Source organism: Nothoprocta perdicaria, unplaced genomic scaffold (genome assembly GCF_003342845.1).
Source record: "Nothoprocta perdicaria isolate Ctin4 unplaced genomic scaffold, notPer1 scaffold_113, whole genome shotgun sequence".
Taxonomy (NCBI): Eukaryota; Metazoa; Chordata; class Aves; order Tinamiformes; family Tinamidae; genus Nothoprocta; species Nothoprocta perdicaria.
The window spans coordinates 356,742-371,543 of record NW_020454239.1 but is presented as its reverse complement, the minus strand read 5'-3'; the positions used below and the strand labels follow the sequence as shown (position 1 = coordinate 371,543).

The 14,802-nt window shown below is 39.1% G+C and overlaps 1 protein-coding gene across 1 annotated transcript in view; it reads right to left on the bottom strand.

The window, feature by feature from the left end:
• Positions 1 to 14,802, bottom strand: part of TJP1 (tight junction protein 1) — a 174,028-nt gene that overhangs the window by 156,158 nt on the left and 3,068 nt on the right. Inside the window, exon 2 of the mRNA XM_026052844.1 lies at positions 13,631 to 13,781. Coding sequence (XP_025908629.1) covers positions 13,631 to 13,781 — 151 coding nt within the window. The remainder of the gene's footprint in view (positions 1 to 13,630; positions 13,782 to 14,802) is intronic.

Below are 14,802 nucleotides of genomic sequence, written 5' to 3'. Positions count from 1 at the left end.
CTGAGATCAGTAGCAAATCCAAGGCTTACTGTTAATACAAACAAACCKCAGAATCAGAAGCCAGGGGCCAAGTCTGGGTAAATTAAGTTTTATTTGGCAGGCCTACTCAAGCTAAAAATTTCATTACAGAAATAATCCACAAAGATATCTATAGTTTCATGAAAATGAAATTGCTAACACAAGAGGAAGAAGCAAAACTGAATAAAACCATCGTTTTCTCTGAATTCTGCTGAAAGAATGTATGCAGCTAAGGATGAAAATCTCTTCCTGGGTAACTCACTGGGCAACATGTCTCTAACCAGGAGGATTAGAACTCCCACGACATTAGAAATCCTGAGCTAATTTGAAAGCAGAACAGCTGAAGAAAGGCTGTTCAGCAGAAGTTGGAATTAAGCAAGAGGTTAAATTACTTCAGGTTTTTGTATCTGTGCTGATCTTGGTGCCAGATGTGACAGCCCAGGCAAGATAACCATCTTTCCAAGCTACCAAGTCTTTTATAGGCTGGTAGATTTAGGAGGCAAGATTGGCGATACTGCTGTACAAGACAAAGTTGCTTCGATAGTAAGAACAATTGAAAAATATTAGGGAGAGAGATACAAATAGTTTTTGAAATGGAGAGACAAAAATACTGTGTGAGAGTCAAAGCTTTGAATTACGGTAGTTATTTTGAAGTAACTAAATATTGCCTAAAGGATTTTTATCAAAAACATAGAAAGCTCATGCAAGGACTAAACATATTGACTTGCTGGACTGAATTAATTTATCAAACTGTAAGCAATAAGCTAAATAGGTGCACGTCTCAGTCTTGTTCTGTAATATCTGCATAAGTGTTTATTATGTTATAGGTTATTGAGCACATTGATGTATAAAAATAGGCAGAAAGGTTGGCTGCTCATAGATCATGCAGCACAAAGATATACTAACCACATAACAAATCAGTAACAGCTGGGTGGTTTGGAACCAGAAGGCCGAATATGACAGCGCTGGGCAAATTTCACTCAGTTTACTAAACAAGACTATTTTACCCAGGGCAATAAAACAATGCCTCTAGATTGGCTTTTGCAGAGCCTGGGGCTCGCTTGTGAAACTGTATGATAACTTAGTCATGACAAAGATGCCCCATCAGGGAGCCCAGAAGAGAAATTGTGCCGCCAGGAAATATTCTGGCTTGAGAAATCTTGAGTGCTTGAAGAGCTGAAATAAATAAAGGAATTAAGCTTGGGGACACAAAATTAAAAATGGAAGTCTCTGCTTTACTATGTCTTCATGAACTCTTTTGTTTCTTTAAGGAATAAGCCTTTATTCTATCACCTTTTACCTTTAGAAAGATTTAATTTTATGAAGTGTTTAACATCTTCTGCTTTTATTTTTTTTTCCAGAGGAGGGTTTTTTTCAGTGAAAAGAATCTTTAGTTTTAATATCATGTTATAAAATAGATTTTCTCCATCCCTTTAGCTCTTTTTCTTTGACAGCAATCATTGCTGAGTAATGCCCAAGGTCATGCTTTTGAAAGGCAAATTCTTCATTTGCAACATTGCTGCAGGACCTATGGCAGAGTGTATATCCAGAGGACTAGGTACTTGACCCTTTATAAGATATATATTCTATAATATACATAGAATATAGAATTCCATAATGGATTTGTCTGGCACAAAGAATTAGATGTAGATCAGTAAAGAAATATGAAAGGGAAAATAAGCAAATGTAGAAATAGTTTTAGGAATCTGCAGGCATACATACCCATGCAGTTTGGGAATGATAGAGAACATGCATTAAATGCATTAAATGTAACTTGTTTCACCAGAAAACATACAGTGACCTGTTAGTCCATGTTCTTCATTGCTTAGATAGTACGCCAAACTGAGCCAAAATCTTGGCCACTRAGTGCAGAGCTGCTTCTGCTGATGTCAAAAGAGCTGACCCAAAGTCTCAAAGATAAATCTTGTTTAGCTAAAAAGTCCTCAAATGATGCCTAGATAGCAGTTACTTTCCTGAAAGAATTTATTACCAGAACAAAATTTATTTGAAAGAAAAAACACCTTCTCACATCTCTTGGCAGAATATTGGATACTTCAGCAAAGTAATCTTCTCCTGCCACAAACTTATACCTTTAAAAGGTGACTATCACTCARCTCATATTTACTGAAGAAATTGCCCCATTATCAATAATGAGACCCTTTGCATAAACGTGGAATTCCAGGATGACTGTCCAATTCTTCTGTTTCTAAATCCTGCTTCTACAAAATTAAAGAGTGGCTTCTGTTAATTGCAAAGAAAGCAGAAATGGACCTTCACTCACATAATTCAAGAGATAATCCATGTTAAAGAGTAGTTTTGTTAGCACTAAACCAATGGATTAACAATCATAGAATCACAGGATGGTTGAGGTTGGAAGGGACCTCTAGAGATCGTCTAGTCCAACCTTCGTGCTCCAGCAGGGACACCCAGAGCATGTGGCACAGGGCGGCATCGAGGTGGGTTTGGAAGATCTCCAGAGCAGGAGACCCCACAACCTCTCTGGGCAGCCTGTTCCAGGGCTGTGTCACCCTCACTGTCAAGTTCTTCCTCACATGGAGATGGAACTTCCTGTGTTTCAATTTGTACCCATTACCCCTTGTCCTGCCACTGGCCACCACCAAGAAGAGTTTGGCCCCATCCTCTTTGCATTCTCTCCTCAGGTATTTGTACATAATTATCAGATCCCYTCTCAATCTTCTCTTTGACAGGCTAAACAGGCCCAGCTTGCTTAGTCTTTCCTTACAAGACAAGTGTTCGAGTCCCTTAATCATCTTTATTGCTCTCCATTGACCCTCTCTAGAAGCTCCACATTGCTCTTGTCCTGGGGAGCCCAGACCCARTATTCCAGGTAYGGCCTCACCAGAGCTGAGTAGAGGGGCAGGTCCCTTGACCTGCTGGCCACATCCTCCTGATGCAGCTAGGATCCCATTGGCCTTCTTGGCCACGAGGGCACACTGCTGCCTCATGGTTAACTTGGTGTCAACCAGGACTCCCAGATCCCACTCCATGGGGCTGCTGTCCAGCAGGTCAACTCCTAATCTCTACTGATGCCTGGGGTTATTCCTCCCCAGGTTCAGSACCCTGCACTTATCCTTGTTGAACCTCATGAGGTYCCTCTCTGCTCCACTCTCCAACCYGTCCAGGTCCCTCTGAATGGYAGAATCCTGACTTTGATAGTTACCATCTTTTCAGTCATATGGCATGTCTTTTACAAGGACCTTAAAATCTTCCTTATTTACAATTTGATTTCTACTTCSTAGTTTTCTTCCAGCATTTTAGTTCAACTAGTTTATGGTTGTCCAACAGAAAAAAAATGACTAGTTGGTATATGACATGTTACCTCTGCAGTGCATGAACATATTGTGATTTCCACAGCACTGAGTCAGCATTCTGATGAGTTAGCATTTATATTCCCGACAGCTGTTTATTCCTCTCAATGTAATTTCAGAGATAAATGTCCAGAAGGGATTTGCTGCCCCAGATCTATCAGAAAACATATTTAAGATATTCTGTGGTATTTAAATCATAAAAAACTCTATTATTCAGTAATCTTAGGACAAGATGTGTTTAATATTGAACTTGAAATAAATCAGCTAAACCTTATTTTATAATTTTTAAACATAAGAAAATAAAAAGTCATTTTCCCCTTTTCTTCTTATTTCCTGTGCACAATTGCATCGATGCTTTCCAGAGACATTACAAAATGAAGAAAAATACGAGAACTCTCAACCTAACTCTTTTATTTACTCCTTGTATTTGGAGTTGAGAGAGAAGCCAGTGCACAGAGGGGCCAAACGGTTCCTGAAGTAGCTGATGAATTGGACCTTATTACAGCAGGAACCAGCATTGGCGTGATACAAACTGGAGCTTAGTAGAGGCCAACACCAGTGTATAAGAAGCTATTGCTCTCTGAAATTCCTTTGGTGATCCCAAGGGAATATTTTGGCAAAGGTGCTGTAGGCTGTGATCACTCATATGCCATCTTTATCTACAGCTCATGGACTTCTGGTAAAGCCATGCAGGTGCTACAAAGCAGCATAGATTTTGGTTTCCTTCATGAACCCTAAGAAGTCTACGGACTGTGCACTGAGTTACTGCCTTGTCCTGGGATTTTTGTTAAGGAGGTACCATAAGTTCCTGTACTAAATTCTCTCCCGGAAATGATTCTTCCTAAAACCCATCTGCTAGGCTTGGCTTTACAATATAGGAGGGCAATTAAAGTTGCTGTTAATGTGATTTTAGATGTGTATATTATCCATACAAAAGTAAAATCTAGTTCTGAATCCTATTGAATTCTTAACTTTGATCATTTCTGGTGGTAATGTATTCTACAGAATAGTTAGCTTTTGATTAAAAAAAATATTTGATTGCTCTGTGCTTGCGAACTTCTTCAATTTTTTATYTTCTCATCTCAGAAAAGACTCCTGATATGGCTGCTAGAAAAGGTCAGGTCATCTCCTCTATTACTTACCTTTTGCCTTTTCCCACTCACAGGTCTAAATCAATCAATCTCATTTTTCAGTGTCTCTTCAGATTGAAAAAAACTACGCTTAATACAGTAATATATATTGCCTAATCATAGTAATTCATTTGTATTTATATTTCTTGTATATGCTTCTGCAACACAGTAAAATTCACAATGAACAGTATCACAGAAGAAAATCTCTACTGATTTGAAATATTTTCAATGCTATTTTCATGTACATTTTTTCTGCCTCCTGATGAGGAGGCAGCGGCACTGACCACTACTCATCAGTCCTCACTGAGCTCCCCACATTACTGGCAAGAGGTTTTTTTTTCCCCAAAATGATAACTCCAAATTTGGAAAGATAATAGGCGAAAATAACTTGCAGGCAGTTTCATTCATATAAGTTATAAATGTAGCCATAAAAGTGCACACAAACCAGTGAATAAGAGTATCATTGCTACTACTACCAAAAAAAAAAAAAAAAAAAAAAAAAGATAAAACATTTAAAGCACAGGCAGTGCTTTTGGTGATAAGCTCTTTAATAAAAGACCAAAAATTGAATGTCATTATTCTGGGACTGTTTCCCCAAGCCCTACTCATATCAATAAGCAAAGCATTTAAATAAGGATTCCTGATATAGATATGGGTGTAAAGGATTAAACATGATCCTGGAAGATTCCTGTCTAATCTTGTTCATAAAAATCAAAATCTTGATGTGAGGCTTTCCTAATACAACACTAGAATATTTTATCTGTCATATGAATGGACCCTAAGTAAGAGTTTTCGCTACAAATCTTGCAGTTTAACAGCCCTAGCAAATTTTTGTTCTTTTAAACATGTGCCATAATATTCCATGCTAACAATTTAGCTGACAGCTTTGAATGTATCATTGTTATGAAATTGTTACATGGGAGAAAGAAGAAGACTATTCTGAAATGTCTAAGTAATCTCTTCCCCTTACATCCAGATCAGCTGTTATTGATACTACAATCCAAAAGATGCAGAATTGTCCCCAAATGGAAAATAAAACACAAGTTAGGTTGGAATTTTACAGTCTGCTGTGTAATATAATATAAAGTGCAGCTTAAAGACAAAAGGATTGCAAACTAAACATAGATATGTCTTAAACATATGGTTAAATTTTTCATATTTACAATTAAAAATAAGTTTTGAGAGAAATTTCAATGTAAAAAAAAGAAAAAATCCATTGCAAGGAACCCAAACATTCAAAATCTTTTATATGGCTCTGATATATGCAACATAAATAAAAATGTTTAAGTAGTAGATGATTCTAAGATCCATTTCTGAAAATTATTTGGGCCATTTCTGTACAGAGGTTGCATTGCCACTTATGTATAACTTCCTTAACTATTATATATTGAGAGCCAAAGGTTACAAATTCCTTGATCTCTTTTAAGCTCAGTTCATAATCCTATATCTATTTTGACATTTTTTTTCCTGATTCTGTAAAGCATCCTATAGATAACAGTGCATGTGTCGTAATTTTATATTTCTCGGTATGTTCAACCTTCCACATAGATTTCAAAGTGCAGCGAAGAATGGACATCAAGGTCAATATATTTGTATAAAAGACGCTGAAAATTTAATGCTTTTCTCTATTCCTACATTTGTGGATAGTGCAATTTCTTATTTAGATGAGCTATGTAAAAGAGATAAGAAAAAAAGCAATTTGATTGATTGAAGTGTTGCTTTAACTGGTTGTGTATCTAGCTCTGGCTGCCTCTTGAGAAACCAGCAACCTGCATAATAAACACCTGCATATATTTTCACTGCTAGAAGTCTTCACAAATTAACAAAGATTCACTTGACTTTTCATGCAATATCTAATACAAGGGCCTCCAAAAYAGTGTAGGAATACAGACAATGAAACAAAAAGCAACCATAATACATTTATTTTGCATAAACCAAGTATCAGTATTTTGTTATTAGTCCTATTTGTGTGACTGCACTGCCTGAAAACCCCATGTGACACTAGATAAACATGCGTTCCCATCGACAAGTGTTTGCAATTTAAATGTGTGTTCCTGAAAGTATTGCTGTGACAGAAAGGTCTAATGATGTTATTACATGCAGGTAAGTTTTGTTTCCTATTGTGCAAACCAAGCATATGCCAACAGCCCTCTTAGATGAGAAATTTTTATGGCAGTTAGTTTTATGATTCACTGCGGTTAGGGTGGAGCTGTAGCAAGCAATATGGAAATTTACGGAGAGGTAATCAGCTACTGTCAAATCTTGAGAAAGAAGGCTTCTGTGAGGAGTTTTTGCTGAGATGTAGTGATTTTGTTATGATCTTTTACTCACAGGCTCGTTTGAATGTAAAATAAGTAATSTCTGGCAGAAATGTACCCAGATTCTAAATGACTGATGTGAAACAGGAAAGCAACAGTCTGTATGCAGGCCCCCAAGCTCACCTCCTCTGACACGTACAGAAAGGGCCTTCAATTTTATTAACCTTGGCCAAAACCCCTTCACTTTTAAAAGAGGAAAAGAATACAGAAATTAAAAGTCCTCCTAAGATGGGAATACTAGGTGGGTGGGTGGATTGATGGATGGATGGATAGATGGATGGATGGATGGATGGATGGATGGATGGATGGATGGATGGATAGTAGAGCATAGACAGAGGGACAACAACTACTGCAACTGTAGAGCCAAAATACATTCTGTGTAGAGCCAAAAATAAGGTTAAAACAAAGATACAAATTCAAGCCTAAAAGACAACTTTTCCTATACTGTGTATTCTTTTTGGCAAGCAGAATTCAAGGAGAATAGATAAGTGTGCTGTATATTTCGAGGCAGGATCTTGTCTTAGGAAGTATGCATAATRTATTGCTATGGTAATAGTTACCATAGTTGGTGTCTTTTATGGAATAAGCTTTAAAAATCTATATAATGTAGTTAGTTTACATAAGCAACTGCCACTTTAGTCAGAACTGCCTTTAAATATCTATAGTATAATAAAACTCATTGCATTTTTGTATTGTATGTGCAGCAAAGGTAATAACTTAAGGAACTTATAGTCTATATAGATAAGCAAGATATCTTTAGCTGAGAAAACTATTTAAGAAACAGTCCTATCTTAATTATGGCAAGGCATTTAAATATATTATCTGATAACTGCTAATATGGCAACAATTACAAGGAATTGTAATAGACTAGAARGTTGTTTACAGGATTTCTAGAAGGAAAATCTCTAAAATGACATGGGAAAGACGCTTGTTCTGGCATCTTGACTTGCTTTTCTCTTCTAATACTTCAGTTTRCGTTTGCACTTCTTTCTGCCGCTGACTATAGTCATGGCACATCTGTTTCAGGTTGCAAGGAGAAACGAGCAGCTTCTTGTCAAATAAGATAATGCTACTGGACAAACTGACCTTGACCTGACTGCTGGGATGCCAAAAGCCACAAGGCAGCTGGTAACAATGTTAGGTAGGTCAAACGTAGCTTTTATTGTCACTGAATCTCAGGAAAATATCAAGTGGTAAAGAAACACAACAGTGCGGTATCCTCTTCAGCATCTAATCTGTTATACCTCAGAAAATATTTGGGATAAGCTGTAATCTAAGTAAAACCTCTTTTATATGGTTATTACCTGTATGAGCTCTATAAGACATGCATGTTCTTTGCACTACAACACATATAAAATTAGGGATGGCACTTCCATGGCAGTTACACTGGCAGTGAGTGGGTCATGCTGAGCAGCAGTGTTTGGGGGAAGTCATTCAGTTTCGCCTCAGTAATGTCTGGCAGGAATTACCCATTCTTGCCTTCCTTGATCTGCCATTACACTGGCTCAGTTCATCCTCTCTTGTAGAATAACCTGTAAAGCAGGAAAACTCCATGAGGATTTCCTCAAGTAGAATTATTCCCATATTAATTCCGTCAGGAGGACAGGAGTGGTTTTAGACCTTTTCACTGCTCTGGTTACTCAAACATGGAGAGAACTATGATTGCTGGCCCATTTATGACAAATCTCTGTCTTTCCACGCTAAGCATGTCCCAAGAACCTCTTTTCAGCCTTACTTAATAATCTGGAGAAGCAGGAAAAGTGTGAGCTAGAATAAGTAAATGCTCCATTTTCTCCTTTCTGCAGGCCCCTTTCCAGGGATGCACCAGGAAGGTGGTTTGCACCCATCTTCCTAGCTGCTTTCCCCAGACAAAATACAGGGTCTTAAGAAGGGGAGGGAAGGAGAGTAGCACTTAGTAGTCCACGAGCCAGCTTTCAGAACAAGGGCAATGGATCTGCACCCAGAGAATGGCTCTGTACAGAGCATGGGGCACAACTACCCCAGTGTGGCACTGGCAGCTCCGAGTGCTCATGGGCATGGATGCTGCTTTACATTTCTGAAAATGAGGATTACTATGTCAGTAGTATCAAGATATTAAAATTACAGGTAATCATTATATTTGAAGACTGCCTTGTCTGGATTTCAATGGTTATGTTTTCCATTCGTAATTCAAGATATCTTATTAGAACTTGGTATATTTCAGATTCCCTACACATTCATTTAAATATTTAAAAGCTAATGAATTATATCAGCATGACAGCACAGGCTTGTTTTCACTGGGATTTAAAAGTGTGTTTTTGGAAGGCGTTGTCGAAACATGTTCTAAAAGCACAGTAGACCTCATTTAGGTCTTTGGATGAAGCTCTGGATTACACCAAACAGCCTGTTCAGTGGTTGTCCGACTTCATCTTACAAATTCCTTATTAACAAGGTGGTACATGCTGAACCATGGGCCCATCCAGGGTCCCTCCGGTTTGGTGGTGTCTTTGCCAGTGTGATTTTGCACTGCACCAGAAGGGGAGAAACCCGATGAGGGGGATCCAAGTGACTGCAGAGGCATTTTGTGTTTCCTTATCCTGCCTTGTGTCTGACAAGACACCACCACTCATCACCTGCTGGTTCCCTCAGCCCAATTCCCAACACTGGCACATCTGACCCTTTAATTCTCCCCCTCTTTGTTTTTTTTTCTTTTTTTTCTTTTTTTGTCTCCTATATAAAGGAGAGATGGGAAGTCCATTGGTTTAGGTCTGGTCTGATACATGTAGGCCAACAGGGAACCTGTATTATCAGTTTGAAGTGAGTGACTATACCAAGTGCAGCTAGTACAGCAGATAAACTCTGCATATTTAAACAGCTATCACAGTTGATTTGGTTTGGACTTGAGAGGCTTGATTTACCATGACATTGCGCTTAATTTTGTCATTTACATATGGGGAAGTGGGCGTGAGATGTTCCCAAATAAACAGAGGCTCATATCCAAGTTCCCAAAGTGTCAAAATTAACACATCTACAAGTTTGGGCTCTTATTCATTGCTGAGCTGTGCTTGGACATGCCTCGTCCCTGTGTGAGGAACACAGACTCCAAACGAGTGACTTGGAGTGACRAGTGAGGATGGGCAGTACATATGGCCAGGCCCTGGAAACATCATATAGTTACATTTGCAGTGATTGGTAAGAAACACAGAAAGGCCCACATTTCTGCACCATGTATTATGTCCAGAACAACTGGACTAAGCAATGAACACCACTAAAAGCTGTGCTCATATTAGAAGTTTAAATAATAATTCATAATAATAATTTTGGACGGCAAGGGTGTATTTAACAACTGTGATGCAGTACCATCTAGTGGCCAAATTGAACTGGATTGTATGAGAAACTGGAACACTGAGTATTCCACATCAGTTGCCAAGTACTGCATAGTTATTGCTTTTTTGAACCCTCTGATTTTGACTGGAGAGGATTGAAGGTTTTTTTTTAAGTCTTTTAATTTTGAATCCAACATTGTTTCCGTGGCAGTTTTTATGATTATTATTTCATGAAGTATAAATTCTAAAAAAAAGGTAAGTTCTCTCTATATAGCAAAGAATATAGATGTAAGGAAGTCTTGAGCTTGTCAGATATTAATTGTCAGAAACCTGATAGTTATTTTTATTGAAATAAATTATTCTGAAGATAGTCMTACTGCCAATAAAATAATTTGTAATGAAAAAGAAACATAGGAATGATTCATTCTGTTGATATTTTGATAGGACAGGGTAAAATTTGGCTCTAACTTAAATTATTTAATTTAATTTTGAAGTTAGATCTACTATTTGGATATGAAATTATTATTAAAATAACAGTTCAGAAAAGTATAGTCTAGTGTAGAACTGACCCATTCCAAAATGTTAAATGTAATCATGAAATCAGTAAAGTAGACTTTGAATTCAAACTAACTGCACTCTAAAGGATGTACACACATACAGTCCACTCACATGAAAGTGAAAAAGCTGTGTGCAAAATCTCTTATTGCTTGCAGGGTGAGAATAGCTGGCTTGTGTTACCATATCTGTAAAAATATTATCTGCTTGTCACAGATTTTTTTTAATCTTAATTTCTGACAGACATTTTCACATAATATTTTCTTAATACATGCCAAGTAACACATATGTGTTCTGTTAATGCTAGTAAGAGTTGTCTGCTTCAGAATTCTGGTCCTCAAACAATAAGAGAATAAACACAGTTGTTGAGCACGAGGGGAACGCAGGGACCCTGATGGAGCTGACTGTCTAAAGAGAGAAACTTGTGAAAGAAGAGCAGGGTGTCCTTAGCAGAGCTTTTCTCTTTTTTTTAAAAAAAAAAAAAAAAAGAATATTAAAAATATTAACCTACACACCTTTTTCCACTTTTTTGTTTTATTTTTGCTCTTCTCAGCTGTATATGAATCACCATATCTAGCACTTGTGTTCCATATCTAGCAGTGCAGTGGTAGGACCCTGGTAACTTGTGTAACCAAACAGAGCTCTATAAATGTGATATAATTGCTTAGCACCTCTTATTGGGCGCACCTCGGGAGCTCTCCACCCCACCGCGGGGCTGCCTTAACATCTGGAATTTTGCTATTTACCTCAGAGACAGGAAGCTCTTGTCCTTGGAGTAGCAGTAACTCACATTTTTCTATCATTGGAAAAACTTAGAAATTAATGAAATCATTTACAGTTATTGGGGGAAAGGGCAGCAATTTTATTTTCCATTTCCTTTTTATTTCCTCTCTTTTCTAACTACTGCTACATTTTCTTCTAGTTGTCTCCGTACCTCATCCTCCGTGCACTGCTATATTTATGGACAGCACTGTCTCTCTGCAATTGGTTGCCTTGTTGATAGGGAGCTGGTTACCGTGGCTTATAATGTATGAATTTATGCAGATCTGTGTGGGTGGCACATTTGCTTAGCTTCCAGCTATTCCATTTTCTTCAAAAGTGGCGATGTCATTCTCACAAATTGTTAAAAGTAATTGAGACTCTAGTCTCTGTGAATAGTGTTGATTGTGTATTTAAGGTTTTCTTTCTGATGGTTGACTCAAGCGTGATACTTAGGTGGAAACTAGAAGAAGCTGCTAGTTGCCTATTATATATTTTTTCTTTTGGGTGGAGGACAGGAACGTCACTCTACAGCATTATGTGGAAAGATTCAGATTTTTAAAATCAACATGCTTAAGATAATGTGTCAACATAGTTAAGAAAAATAATTTATGTTTTCAAGCACATGGTCTTGGAGGAAATTGTGTGCTGTCACATGCCAGTTTGTCCTGCCATCGAGTTCGATGTGTCCAAGAGAGGTGGCTCTAGTCCCTTCTTTCTGTGCAACTTYGGGGGCTGCTGCAGCTTCCACACTTTGCATGGATACAGCAGCTACAGGGAATATTCCTCTAGCATCTTTTCTACTTCCAGGGTGTTTACAGGACTGGTATAGCTTATGCCTCCTTGTCAGGTGGAATGCATATCACAGTCTGATTGTGAGACTGCTCAGCTGTCTGTAAATACAGATAGTGTCCTGTTTTATGGCATCTGTTTGATTTTTTCCAAGGATTTTTAAGCTATTAAGGATTTCCAGCATGGACTGGCTTTGGGAAAGTTTTCTATTTGACTAATGCTTCCCTAATATAGTTCCTCAGCTGCAGGCCCTTTTTACTTGGTCTATTTCTGCAAGTGAATTGTCGTGTGATGTTGCAAGAGCAGTGCTGAAGAACAAATGTATGTAAAGGCCAACAGCATGGAGTGACATCGGGAATGCCTGCGAAATCCTGGTGCCTTGTGAATGCCCTTATGGAGAACAGTAATGGCTGGGGCTGGAAGCTGGCACTGCAGGCTGGGCCCATGCTGGTTTGTACCGTTGGTTGAGGTGCTGTGGTACCATTTCACACATCTCTGCCGCTCAAGATAAACCCCATCTCTTACCATCTTAAGGTTTTTCAGTCACCTCGTGATCATTGCATTTGGCAATACTTCTACAAGCTAGTGTAATACAGTCCCTATTTTACAGACAACAGAAACTTAGTGTACAAAATTAAGCTAGACATGCAAAGGTCTTAAGACCCCTAAATATTCCATTTATATGCCATGGGCATATCAGAACAGCAGTACGGTGCCTACCTAACTTCCAGGCAATTTCCTCAGAATGAAAACTTCTGCCTTAGCCGGATACACAGTAATTATCTAAGCGCAGTATTTCTTCAAAGGCAATGAGCTGTTGAGAGCTTTGACCCATTCTCAGCTAGAATCCTCATTGAATTAATCACAAAATGATTATAAGCCCTCAAGTGTGAATGCCTAAACTGGATGCTACCTGCATAAAAATCAGCATTCTGGGATTTTCCAGAGTTTTGTGTGTGTTACCTCTTCAGGTTCAAATCCCTTAAGCAGGGACTTAAAGCTTCTGTGCAGTTTATCAAACTACATGCTCTTCTTATGTAGTTCTTCCTCAGTTTCTGTTCTGTTTATAACATCATTCATTCCTCGAATGAAGCGAAATGGTGACGTTAACTTAGGTCTCCTCTCACAATCCAAGCATGTTTCTGCACAACTACTGAGTCCCCAAATACTGAAAACTGGCGGTGCCATCTATATTATATCATTACAGAATACTTGTAGTAAAGACCTGAGATGACCTGCAGCATTCATCATCACCAAAGGATACCAATTGTACAAAAAAACATAATATTATACAAATACCATGCAAATTCCAATGCAAACCACCATTTTCTTGTAATCATCTGAGGTGCACTTCACATACATGGGAACTCTGTGAACAGTGGCTATAGTGATAATTAAGATCATCACAACATTGATAATTTAACCTGTACTTGTCGAAGGATTGACTCAGCTGTTCCTCAGCAGAGGGGCTCCCTTCTAGGTCGCTCAGCTCGCAGCTTTCAGGCAGCTCCATCTCCAATACAGCCCTCAGCTTTGTTTGCTCTGATATTCCCGGGAAAGGTCTGTGTGTATGGCCTGGAAAAGAGTAAAGATTTTTCTACAATAGCTGATGCATAGTTCAAACTCCCATCTACTAGTCGGTGTGGTGCTATCCATGATTTTGAAGTTGCATTAAGTAGCTGTTTTCAGTTGGCACAATTTCTGTTGACCTATTGTGGATAAGATTGTTTCCATATTCATATTTCCAGTTGACATGAGAAGTACAGGTCAGGCTTTATTTATAGGAATTTTGGAAATAAACCTGAAATTGTTACTCCGTACAAAATGCTTGTTTTCTAATGTGTTTTATGGACAAGTAACATCCAAAGCATTTCTCCTTTCAAGTCACTAGACTTTGCTTTATATCACCACGAGAATTCCACAAGAGTGGAGAGATCAAGTCACTGGTGTCTTGAAAAATAAATACTTCTGTATCACCCCTTGTGTTGCTGTGGGTGTAATTCTGTGAAATAATGAGTGAGTTCAAAATGGTGTTAAAGCATCTGTGTGCAAGCAGCAGATCACTGCTCGGCCATCGCAGTTTGCAGCTTTTACAGGGAACTGCATTAGTGCAGAGCCGAGTGACCCCTCGGATCTGCGYCCTGTGTCCAGCACCTGCCCAGGGCTCTCCCTGTAGGGCACYGGGACACGGGGAGCACATGAAAATACCCCCATGTGCCAGCGTGGGCCATCTGGAAAGGGAAACGGGGCTGTGCTGCGCACGCGGGTGATCGATGGGGCAGATTGATCCTGCTCCATCTGCACGGCCAGCCTGCAGTGCCGGCTCTCCAAGCCCATGTCACTGCTGCCAAGCGTAGGGGACAGCCTGGCACACAGCACGGCACACAGCACGGCACGCAGCACGGCACGCAGCACGGCACGCAGCACACAGCCTGGCACACAGCACACAGCACGGCACGCAGCACAGCACACAGCCTGGCACACAGCATGGCACACAGCATGGCACACAGCATGGCACAGAGCATGGCACACAGCACACAGCATGGCACACAGCATGGCACACAGCATGGCACGCAGCACGGCACACAGCACGGCA